Source organism: Rhipicephalus microplus, chromosome 8 (assembly GCF_043290135.1).
Source record: "Rhipicephalus microplus isolate Deutch F79 chromosome 8, USDA_Rmic, whole genome shotgun sequence".
NCBI classification, from domain to species: Eukaryota; Metazoa; Arthropoda; class Arachnida; order Ixodida; family Ixodidae; genus Rhipicephalus; species Rhipicephalus microplus.
In genome coordinates, this window is record NC_134707.1 from 69,303,558 (window position 1) to 69,316,789 (window position 13,232).

The window sequence follows — 13,232 nt, forward strand, 5'->3', positions numbered from 1 at the left end:
GATCTTAAAAATAAAATATTTCTGTCACATATTAAAAATCGAAGACAGCTCTATATATATTTATCCTTGTTGACAACGCTCCCGTTGTGCCATATCTCATATATATATATATATATATATATATATATATATATATATATATATATATATATATACATATATGGGAGTAATAATTCAATGGGCCAGTTAGTCTTCGTGAAGGTATGGGATATGGCACAACGGGAGCGTTGTCAACAAGGATACATATATTTATTTCCCAACAGTTTCCGGAGTGGTCCTCCCTTCATCAGGGGAAGAGTTATACTAACATTAACTTCCAAACTTCGTTGCTGCGGCGTCCCTCTCGCCTTGAAAGATGTTTCAAGGCAAGAGGGACATCTTTCAAGGCGAGAGGGACGTGTCAGCAACGAAATTTGGAAGTTCATTTAATGTTAGTATATCTCATCCCCGGATGAAGGGAGGACCCCTCCCAAAACTGTTGGGAAATAAATATATTTATCCTCGTTGACAACGCTCCCGTTGTGCCATATCCCATATATATATATATATATATATATATATATATATATATATATATATATATATATATATATATATATATATATATATATATATATATATGTATATATATATGACGCTATGATGAATGGGAGACGTGGCCTAGCTCATACGCCATGTTTATTGTTTAGGCACTTCTTCTTCCTCTGCTTCTACCAACCGTCGCTACCTTCTTACGTCACATGATTCCCCCTCCCCCCGAAAAAATGCGTGAGCTACAATCTAGAAAGCATGAATAAATGGAGTCTTATAATAAAAAATAATGCCAGAAAATGCAGTAGTTCTATGCCACACGGCGGTTCCATGCACTTGCACAAAATGTTCACAGGAAAGGCAGTCCGGTGATATCTAGGAGACCTCAGGTGGGCGAGGTTGGCTGTTCCATTCTGGAGAGCATAACCGTGCCTTCAGCGTTAAAAGTGATGATGGCACAACCTGGTTAGTATTGAGGAACGAACAAGGTTGGGAGTCCTTAAAGCGTTGGAAGGTCGGATGTCTCATGCGTTGGAATCTGAGTCGTGGCTGCGACGGACGCTTTGCTTCTAAAATGCGTGCTTGTTGACGGATTGTGACGGCGTGATGCCTGTGGGCTGGCGGTATGCAAGAAGTGCTTCCGCATCTTTCTTGGCGTTTTCCGTGGTGTTGCGGTCTGTGTAACTGCAGGCGAGAGAGCGTCTCTAGCGACTTTTCTCTGTGCGAAAAAACTTGACGTCTTGGAATACTTTTTGGGTTAGAGATCTTATTTTCCGCTGTTCTTCAATTGGTGAGTGTGCTTCCGTTGAATTTCGCGTTCGTAGATGCCTTCGTTGCAGTCTATTTTGTTGTCGCATGAGGTTGCGCGCTTCGCTATGCTTGCTTTGCTGATGCTGCTCAGGAGATGGCTGTAGTGGCAAGCCTTCCGGAATGGGACATTCATTTACTTTGAGGTTTGACGCTTCCTGTAGACAGCTGATGCATGGTGAACAGGATTCTTGCTTATCGGGCATGGTTGGTGGCGCGCCATCATTGCTAGCCTGCTCTTCAGAGGCTTCTGTGACGTGGTTGATTACGGATGCTTCTGAAAGACTACTGTGTACGAGGTTTGATGTATGATTTGCTTCTGAATTGGTTCAATTCTTGGATTGGTGACCACTGCATGAGAGTACGACATGTGACGTCGCTTCACCAGGTTGAAAATGCAAATTTCGGCAAGTCTGCGGTGCCGTAGAAATGAACTCTTGTGACAAAAAACATTGAGAGTTGACAGATAGTTCATCAGGGGCTTCTTCTTAGCGGCTCACTATGAGTGGTTCTTGCGCCTGGTAGCATGCGACGTTCCATGCGTCTGAGCCTTCGGTGTTTGGAGTTTCTGGTGGCTGCGCACTGGACGGCAACACCGCAACAGGGATAATTCGGTAAGGTTTGAGTTGTGAATGGCCCTCTTTCTGTGCAACTAACGACGCGAGCTGTTCTGGCGCATGAATCTGGGTGGTAAGTCCAGGGCTTGGCGCAGCATCGTACAAGCTCCGCAGCTCTATCCCGACCATTGTGAGCGCGCTAGTTGTGAGATGGACATTTTGAGTCACGAAAGAGCCAAGCGATGGAAAACCAGGAGGCTAGCCAAGTCTGCGAGATGTGGAGTAAGCTGCTCCAATGGGTGAAGACTGATTTTCATTCTTTGAGTCATCTTGGTGTTGTTTGGTATTTTCCCCATGTGTCAGCTGGTCTAGCATGAACAAGGCGTCATTATGACACGAATAGTGACCGTTAGGAGCCTTTGAGGAGCTGCGTCGTAGAAAATCAGGTGGTGGACTATGTATGCGAGACGAAGCATGAAAGGCATCAGAAGGGTGAGCGACGTCTCGTGTCGTATGTTGGTGCCACGACTTTGGAAATGCCGACTTTCGTGAACAAGGGAGCTGCGCTTGACAGTTGGGGTTTTCCCAATATACGCATGGCCTTCTGTAAGTAAACGCATGTGCCACTTCGTTTTGAGGCACTTGTCGATTTGCGCTGGACTTTCGAATGCTTGAGGACTGCTTAGGAAATTGACGATAGTGTGCAGTTGTCTCTAAATGGTTGGCAATGAGTAAGTCTTGGTCATAGTCATTAAAACGGGTAATCATCTCCTCTTTGATTTTTTGCCATGACTCGTCGTTCTCGAATATGTGAATTAGGTAAAATTTGAATGCCTCACCGGTGACGTAGTCGCTGAAGTTTGTAACCATCTGCCGTTCCGACCAAGATGCCGCGGTAGCGTGGAGTTCGAACAAATTGAACCAGTCCTGTACGGTTCCGTCGTCCGCTGATCCGGTGTACTTGGGGATGTCGAGGTCAGCCGATAGTTCTGTCATGGTGCTGGTCGTTGTCCTCCTAGGCGATGATTCGGTAGTCAATGTACGGTCAGGGTGTCTTCTGGGGAACAGCATCGATGATGAGTGACTGATGAAGGGGCAGGCAGGTCTCCATCCTGTCGACTCGTGTGACGCTATGATGAATGGGAGATGTGGCCTGGCTCATACGCCATGTTTATTCTTTAGGCATTTCTTCTTCCTCTGCTTCTACCAACCGTCGCTACCTTCTTACGTCACATATATATATATATATATATATATATTTATATGGCGTTATGGATAACTCGAAACTTGGTAAGGAAGAATACAATATCCGAGCTCTCGTGCAGATTGGGTTCCATCTTGTATGCCTGCTTGTTGAATCGATAGTAAGCATAGTTCTCCAACGCCTTCTCCCCGTAACATTGTAACATTTTGGTGGAAAGTTCAGGTCCTCACAGAATCAGTATTCTCGATTATTCTACGAAGCGGGTGTTCCTTCGCTGCCTCTACGATGGCTGATCACGACGAGAATGAGGATTCGTCGGCACCATCCCCAAGCGTGCCTCGTCAGACTGCGCAGCCTCTGACACCATTATCGCAACGAATCCCCGCACACGATTATCACTATGAAGGACAACGTGGCACATCTCCCTATTGTGATCTTTGAAATTTGCGCGCAAGTGTTGCCCCGAGGAGTATGCCTAGCATCACTTGCCTCAGCCAGCGACTACAACACTTCCGCTCTAACAGAGGATACGCCGTCACCTCCTAGTCTTGAGTCGGGCACTACCCGAGATGCCATAAAGAAAATGATCGCATCTGATCTCCCTGCCGTGCATGTACACGCGCTTCATAGCCTTCTTGCGTCGTATGAAGACATTTTTGATTTTCACGACCAACCACTAGGCCAAACGACAGTCGTAAAGCATCAGATTGACACCGGCGATGCAAATCCGGCATATCGGCCGGCCTATCGGATATTTTCCACAGAACTCCACGTGATCCACAAAGAAGCCGACAAGATGCTTGCTCGGAACATCATTGAGCCTTCTTCAAGCCCTTGGGCTTCGCCTGTGATCCTCGTCAAAAAGAAAGATAACAGCTGGCATCTATGTGTCGACTACCGGAATCTGAACAAGGTAATTAAAAAGGACATGTATTCCCTGCCACGGATATAGGACGCCGTTGACTGCCTAAATGAAGCAAATTATTTTCTTCCATCGAACTTCGTTCCGGCTACTGGCAGAAAGCAGTTGATGACATGGACCATGAAAAAGCATTCATAACTCACGATGGGTTCTATCTGTTTAAAGTAAAGCCGTTCGGCTTACGCAATGCCCCAGCTACATAACGAACGATGGACGCTCTCTTTCACAGTTTTAACTGGTCAATCTGTTTGTGTTACCTCGATGACGTTTTTGTCTTCCCACTGACATTTGAAACACACCTGGAGCATCTCTCGACTATTCTTTATGCTTTCCGCAAGGCTGGGCTTCAGTTAAACTGGTCGAAATGTCACGTCGGCTGCCGCCAACTCACTGTGCTCGGTCACCTTGTTGATTCTTCTGGTGTTTGTCTCGACCCTTGGAAAATCCGCGCAGTCAAAGATTTCTCTTTGGCGACCTCCGAGAATGACGTTCGGAGCATTCTGTACCTACTCTCCTAATTTCACATATTTCTGCAGAATTTCGCTCACGTCGCGCGCCCACTCACGGAAATACTGGAGAAAGATGTGACTTTTGTGCGGGGACCTGAACAAGCCAGAGCATTCGCTGACATGACCGCCAGACTTACGACGCCGCCAATTTTCGGCCACTTTGATATGTCCGCTCCCACCGAAGTGCGCACCGACGCAAGTGGCCATGGAATCAAAGCAGTTTTGGCACAAAGACAGCATGACTGCGAGCACGTCAATGCATATGCTAGGCGTCTCTTATCGCCAGCGGAAATTACTCAATCACTGAACTTGAATGCCTTGCGCTCGTCTGGGCAGTGGGTAAATTTCGGCCACATTTGTATGAACGGCCATTCACAGTTGTCACTGATCATCACGCCTTATGCTGGCTGTTGTCCTTAAAAGATACCAGTGGACGTCTCGGTTGGTGGGCTTCACGGCTACAAGAATATTCGTACACAATCGTTTACAAACTGGGCCATGACCATGAAGATACCGACTGCTTGTCGCGTCATCCAGTCGACCCACCGGACGTTCCTGAGAGTGGCGAGTCTACTTTCCACCTTCGGCAACACTGGGAATGAGCAACGTCGTGATCTTCACTTGAGATATCACCCTTCGGCTGACCGGTCCTACATTTCCTCCATCTCTCTGTATGTTCCTGCTCTGAGACGGCGTATTGTGTCGCTACAGCATACATTCTGAAGGACCTGAGCTGGTACTGGTCATACCCCAACATATGCATCAGACTGTCCTTGTGCAGTTACATGACATCCCCATGACTGGTCACTTAGGAGTCTCAAGAACTTATGCCCGTGTTCGACGTCACTTCTTTTGGCCTGGTTTGTATCGATCCGTTCATCGTTATGTCACTTCTTTTAAATCCTGTCAACACCGCAAAAAGCCAACATCCCTTCCATCAGGACGCCTTCAGCCCATTCACATACCATCGGAACTATTTCATAGGATAGGTCTTCACCTATTGGACCTTTCACTTTGTCGGTCAGTGGGAATATGTGAACAGCAGTCACCACGGACTACACCACTCGGTATGCCGTCACGTGAGCTCTTCGTACCAGTTGTGCAACCGACGTCGCCGACTTTCTTCGAGAAAAAGTCATACTACATCGCAGCGCCCCTCAACAACTACTTATCGATTGGCGTCGCTACTTTCTATTCCAGGTTATACAAGACATATTGCATTCTTGCGCTACAAGACACAAGTGCATAACAGCCTATCACGCTCAAACCAACAGGCTCACATAACGACAAAATTGAACTATTACAGAAATGCTCGCCATGTACGTTTCCAACGACCATCGCGTCTGGGACGAGGTCCTGCCATTTGTGACATTTGCCTATAATACGTCCCGGCATGATATTGCAGGCTTCTTGCCTTTTATTCTCATGTATGGACGAGAACCCACGCTACCAGTTTACACACTCCTTCCTACCGTTATCCACACATCTGACTACGTATGCGATGTAATCTCTAGAGCTCTACAGGCACGTGAAATTCCTCGCCTGCGTATTAGTGTTTTGCAAGACCGCCAACGACTGCTCTACAATGCCCGCCACCGCGACGTCAACTTCCAGCGTGGTGACATGATCCTTCTCAGCCCACGATCACGGCGAGTTGGCCTGTGCGAAACGTTGACTTCGTCATACTTGGGTCCGTACCGTGTCGTGCGTTAAGTTATCGACGTGACCTATGAAATTAAACCATTTCACAGCACTAGCGCGCGTTTGTGTTCTGACGTTGTGCACGTCTCTCGGATGAAGCGATACCACTTGGACCAACCGAGCACCGAGACGGTGCCTTCCCCGCCGGGGGGTGATGCTACGTGGCGCCACGGATAACTCGAAACTCGATAAGGAAGAAGACAATGTCGGAGCGCTCGTGCAGACTTGATTGCGCCTGCTTGTTAAATTGATAGTAAGCATATTTTTTGATGCTTTTCCCCGTATATATATATATATATATATATATATATATATATATATATATATATATATACATTTTGTCGCCATGTTTGCCTATAATTATTTATGCAGGCATGCTGGCGAAAGTGGCTGCCGCGTTGCACAGAATGGAGGCCAGACTCGGGCCGCAACGGACCTGCTTTACTAACACACACATGTGATAAATTGTTACTGATAGCAAAAAACGCTATGTTACTTCTCTAATAACATGAGATCATACGTTTTTCGGCATAGTATTGACACTAATGTTGACCTTGCTGTTGTCTCCGATTTAGGCTATGATCCCCTTTACCTCTATCGGGGAAACTCCAATGGCGCAAGGCCACCGAGGCAGGCCCCTTCTCTTCCTACAGTATACGAAGAAGGTACGTATTTGCTTACAGACGTCGGGTAAGACCGCGCAGTTTGTGGACGGTGTGACAGCGATATCAAGTAAAACAGGCGAGAACACAAAAGAGGTGATGGATACACGCAACACTGACTATAGTTGCTCGTTTTGAGCGTTAGAAATAACCTTTCACAGGTGTTGTGGTGTAGGCATTCTTGCTTGTCAGAAGAGCATCTTAGTTGTCCACCAACGAGAATTCAAGGCTGATGCTAATCAATAATTTTGAATGAATGTTCTGTGGTGTTCAAGGTCCCAAAACCACCATATTGTCATGGGGTCATGACGTTGCTGAAGACAGGAGACTTTATGTTGGGATTCCAATGTTCATTTCGGCGAACTTGTGCCCGGTAAACAAAAAGTCTGATTACAGTCGTAGTTTTGCACAGATAGCAGTGAACGGAGCGTCGGCCGTCGATCAACTAACTGACAAGTGGCGAAGCGTGTCGGCATTTATAAACTTTCCTTAGAACACTCTAGTGTTATCGCTTGCGGCGACGTTGTTTCCAAAATAATCTGAAAGGTTCACGAAGTGGGCGTAATCTTATAATGACCAGCCTCGAAGCTTCTTAACAATGTAGGCGTAGTTTGCGCTGAACATAGTGCAACATGGCGATAAGAATACTTGAATAAAGGTACGCGGCAATATCATTATTAGAGACGCCGAAGTGGAGGGCTTTGGAAATTCCGACCACTTGGTGTTCTTTAACGTGCACTCAAATCTGCGCACACGGGCCTACAATATTTCCGCCTCCACCAGAAATGCAGCCGCTGCAGCCGGAATTCGAGCAAATATAGTAAAAGCTACAACTGCTTACCACGCAAAAAGACGGGGAACAAATAAAAAAACTCGTTTTTTACCACGAAATTTGGGCTTTTTGCCTAACAAGGTGATCTTCAACCAAAAAGTCACGTCTTTGCATGGATCTGCTTCCGAAAAAAGCTATACCCATATCAATTTATGCAATTTATGCAGGCCATCCCTTTATTCACTTGTTGATGTAAGGAGTCTAACGTCCCTTAAAACACGTCATAAATGTGAGGGACACTGTAGTTTCCGTGACGGGAACATTACGACCATCTGGTGTTCGTATCCGTGCTGAACATTCCCCAGCCATCGTCCTCTAGAGTTTCGCCTCCTTCGAAATGCGACAACCACAACTATAATCTAACAGTCATGGTGCATGGCAGCTGTCACTTTTGTGACAGCAGCCGAATACCGAAACAGCAGTACCACAAAGGCGGACGTAAAGAGCACTCGTCTTGCAAGTGAATGTAATTTGGGAAAAGCTTGGAATCGGGCCAGTTGTAAAAACATGGGAATTGCACTACTGGAGGTTGTTTTAAAGGTACACCTATAAATTATCTTTTTCCGCCTTCGTGCACGTTAATTGTGGACGCTTGTTATCCCCTGCTCCTGGGTGTTTAGAAACTGTCAATGATCTGTGACTCATACCCGTATACCATGGCCCGTGTTTTTTTTTTTTCATACATGTCATTTGTGTCCGGAGGAGAGCGGTTAACAACGTAAGCGGTTCGATTTTCAAGTTACAAATTTTCAAGCACTCCTACTCGGCGGTAATTACTTTGTTGTACCCCATGATAAAGAGGACCAAAAATACACCCAATATATATATATATATATATATATATATATATATATATATATATATATATACATATATATATATATATATATATATATATATATATATATATAGAGAGAGAGAGAGAGAGATTAGATAGATAGATAGATAATAGATAGATAATAGATAGATAGATAGATAGATAGATAGATAGATAGATAGATAGATAGATAGATTGATAGATAGATAGATAGATAGATAGATAGATAGATAGATAGATAGATAGATAGATAGATAGATAGATAGATAGATAGATAGATAGATAGATAGATAGATAGATAGATAGATAGTAGTGCCTGCAGTCCGCCATTAAGTGCTTGGCGGTTATTTGCAGGGTCCCTGCTTGATTCAAACCGAAGGATTCTGCGTTGAATATAAACATTCCAACATTCTTCTCACAGCCTTGCAAGGTCTCATAACTGATGAGGAAAAATAGCCTATGCAGGCGTAGGTCAGTGAAACGTCAGGTCAGCGTTATCACATACCTAAACCTCATCCACTCACGTCAGTATTCGTAGCACTATGGAGGACTACCATCCTACCACACCCAAGCACAACTTATCAGTTAAGCTCCTGGTGCTGGTGATATTCATGTTGCTGTGGCATTTTTATGCTACTGTAAGCTAACAATTCTATGAAACATAAGCGACTATTCAACATTTTTGTGCAGAACACTTTCACGCGTATTTAGCGTAATTTGATATCGTTTCGCGCAATGAAATATTACACAACAATCTCAATCTCTTTTTCGTCACAGCCACTGTGTCGTGGTGTCTGCGGCCACAACATCAGTATCTGTATGCTACGACTTCGATGGATTGTTTTGCAGCACCCAGGTTTCTGCAAAATAAAGCGCTGATGCATACCGAATAAAGGAATCGCGATGTATGTCTTTGGCATGTGCCGCCAGTGAGCTAATTTTAAGCATGGAGGCCAGTCACGCTCGATGAAGGCGTATCATTAGGCGGCGACGGTTTCAAGTTTTCAGGCTGCTACTTACGAAACTCAGCCGCTAGCACTCTGTCTGGAATACATTTTTGGCGGTAGAATCTGAATTCGTTGTCTACATGATCCATATCAAGCCTTTTGATGTCTGTAGCGTGGTTCAGTGCTATGTATACCAACGTTTTCACGTGAGGATGGCTTATGAGCGTACACGAAAACTTCGTTTTTGCGTCACACTTGCGCCTGTGGTACACGGTAGTGGCCCATTCTTGCTGAATTTTTTCTTCAACTGTTCTTGATGATGATGATTCATCTCCAAATATGGCTGATGATAATCTTCAAACAAAAACCGATGAATAGCTTGACCATAGGCATACATTGAGAATGCACGTATGTTCAAAGAGCACTTTTTTTCTGCTTTTGCAAGCGCGTAGGCACAGACATTTTGTGCGAACAGCTTTATTATATCGGTAGGATGACTTCCTTACTATGCTCTGTGTACAAGGACAGGTACCAGCGCACTCACGTGGTGCGGAATGATGACCTTCTCTTCAGCATCTACGAACATAACACCTCCTACGCGGCGCGTGTAATGCAGGTTTTCAAATAGCTCAAATGAAAACCATTTTAATTTGGGCGCCGTTTAGCAGAGGGTGTCGATGGCTATTGTAGGGGTACTCTCTGCGTGTTTTTGGGCCATCAGAGAGAGAGAGAAATAATTAAAAGAAAGAGACAGGGAGGTTAACCTAGAGGAACTGGTTTGCTACCCTGTACGGGGTTGGGGAAAAGGGTCGGAAACAGGATAGCTATATAGAGATATAAAATAAATTAGAAAAAAAACACATGCGCACACATTCAGGGAGTTCCGATCACAGTCGTTTGGATGGATGGATGGATGGATGGATGCTATGAGCGTCCCCTTTATAACGGGGTGGTGACAAGTATGCCACCAGGCTCGACAAAAAAAAACCTTTTTTTCTTTTTATGTTGGCCTAATGCCTCTACTTCGATAAATTCTATCTTAATGGAAAAAAAGGTAAATTTTCAGCTTAAGTTCTTTGCCATTTACGGCACACTGTCCATATTTTATTTTTTCAATATTTATTTTTGTCCTTTCTCTCTAATTTTCAGCCACCAATACTCTAACCGTCTCTTACTTATTTCAATCGCGGGTGTGTTCAGCTTTCCATTGTTGTCCCTAAAACCCAAGGCTTCCTGTAGGTTCGTGCCCAAACGTACACCTGGGTGGATATCTCCACATTCAATCAGAACATGCTCCGCCGTTTCCTTATCTTTCCCGCAGCATGTGCATTGTTCTTCTTCTTTACTGAATCTTGCTTTATAACTACGCGTTCTAAGGCAACCCGATCTCGCTTCAAACAGTAAAGCGCTTCCCCTTGAATTATCGTAAAATGCCTCCCTCCTTATTTCATTTTTGCCCTTTCGGTAGTTACTCAAAGCCGGTTTTTTTCTCCATAGCTGCCATCCAGTAAATCCTCTCCGCCTCCCTGACTTTTCTCTTAACGCTCTTTGTTGACATACGGCTTACAATACCAGCCGTATACTTACTAGTGAGTCTTCTAGTTCTTTTTCTCCACTGTGTGTCCACGCTCTTCCTATACAAATAACGGAACACCTTCTCTGCCCATCTACTCTCCTTCATATTTCTTAGCCTTTCTTCGAACCTTATTTTGCTCTGCGCTTCCCTCGCCTCAAAACCTGCCCACCCCATATCGCCCTTTACAGCCTCGTTTGTCGTCTTCCCGTGAGCACCCAACGCGAGGCGTCCCACAGTCCTTTGATTTACATCCATTCCCGCTTGCACCTCTGCCCTCATGCACACCACTGAGTTCCCAAAAGTAATCCCTGGAACCATTACACCCTTCCACAGACCTCGAAGCACCTCATACCTATTGTATCCCCACAACGCTCTGTGCTTCATTATTGCCGCATTCCTCTTTCCTTTTGCTGCCGAGGCTTTTTCCTGTACCTCCATGTATCTATCACTCTCATTTACCCATACTCCAAGGTACTTGTATTCACTTACCCTCGGTATTTCTTGGCCTTGTATGGACACCGTCTGATCACAGGGATCATTGAATACCATCAATCCACACTTCGTTACACTGAATCCTAGTCCAAGAGCTTCACCTTCCCTTCCGCATATATTCGCCAGCTGCTGTATATCATCTCGACTGTCCGCAAATAAGACGATATCGTCCGCATAAAATAAACCTGGAAGCTTCTGCTCAATCATCATGCCGCCCTGTTTGTGTGACAGATTAAAACCAATGTTGCTACCTTCTAGCGCTTTTTCCATACTCACCATGTACAGCATGAATAACAGCGGGGACAAAGGACATCCCTGTCTCAGACCCCTGCTAACCTCAACGTTCTCTTTGCTACGCATTCCTTCCCACTCTATGCAAACTGTATTTTCTCGGTATATGGGTTTGGACAGGCCGGTTGAACGCAAGAAGCGCATGAGCGCCTTCACAGCCTTCTTCTGCGACATAAAGTCCTCTCGGCAGCGCAGGAGTCTTTCTTCCGAAAGAGGCTGGTTGTCCAGTTCATCTAGTGCATTGCAGAGTGATTGTCTCTGCGAGCAGTATTGTGGGCATTCACACAGAATGTGCCAAGTTGTTTCATCACTGCCACAATGGTCGCATTAGCAGTGTCAGCCATTCCTATGTGGAACGCGTACGCATTGGTAAATGCGACGCCCAACCATTATCTGCGCAGCATAGTCGCGTTTCGTCGGCGTAATTCCGGTGGAATTCGAAGACTGAGAGTTGGGTCTAAAGTACCTAACCGTGCATGGATGAAATGTGACTCGTTCCATTGTGACGAGGTGCGCTTGAGAGCAAGCATGCGGAGTTTCCGTGCAGCGTCAGTGCTGGAAAGCGGAATTGATATTTCATCGCTTTCAGTATGGGCAGAACAGGCAGTTCGATCGGCCCGTTCATTGTCGATTATACCACAATGAATTGGCAGCCATTGAAAGGCTATTTCATGTCCTTTCTCGGTGAATTGGTGAGTCTTTTCTGCAATCTCAAATACCAGCTGTTCGTACGGGCCGTTGCGCAAAGGGGATAGAAGAGACTGCAGTGCCACCTTTGAGTCATTGCAAAATTGTCCATTTTTGTGGTTGTTGATCGCTGATAAATTGCAATGCGGCACGAAGAGCTGTGAGCTCTGGTCCCGTTGATGTCGTAACGTGGGAGGTCTTGAATTTTCGTCTTGTCTATAAAGGTTCTCTATAAAGGTATAAAGGGCCATCAGCTTCTCTATAAAGGTTATATGGATAACACTGGCCTGCAAAGGTACGCTGTATGATCCACCTAAATTGGCTGCCACAATGGCATGCTGAGTGTTCCACCGAAAGTGAACTGTTGCAATAAATGTTTTGCGCCTTAGCGAAAGTAAGACACACCAGCTGGTATCATTGCGCGAAAGGTGAATGGTGTGACTATGTGAAATGTGTGTTGTGTGTTTCTCTAAAAAGAGAGAGTGGCAGGTAGTGAGCTCTTTGACAACTTGGGGAGTTCTCAGACGGGGTCTGCTTTGTCGTGCGAGCTACCAGAGCTGTAAAGCTGAGCATAAAATGCTGTAACAGTTAATAAACCAAAAGAGTGTTTTCTTGTGTGTAGCTAACGTGGTTGCTTGGGCGAGTTGGTCTGACATAATTCATTAAAAAAAACAGCGCCAATAACGAAGGACAAGAG

The 13,232-nt window shown here is 45.2% G+C and overlaps 1 protein-coding gene across 1 annotated transcript in view; it reads left to right on the forward strand.

Moving 5' to 3' along the window:
- Nucleotides 1–13,232, forward strand: part of LOC142769137 (uncharacterized) — a 31,103-nt gene that overhangs the window by 7,966 nt on the left and 9,905 nt on the right. Inside the window, exon 3 of the mRNA XM_075872089.1 lies at nucleotides 6,807–6,896. Coding sequence (XP_075728204.1) covers nucleotides 6,807–6,896 — 90 coding nt within the window. The remainder of the gene's footprint in view (nucleotides 1–6,806; nucleotides 6,897–13,232) is intronic.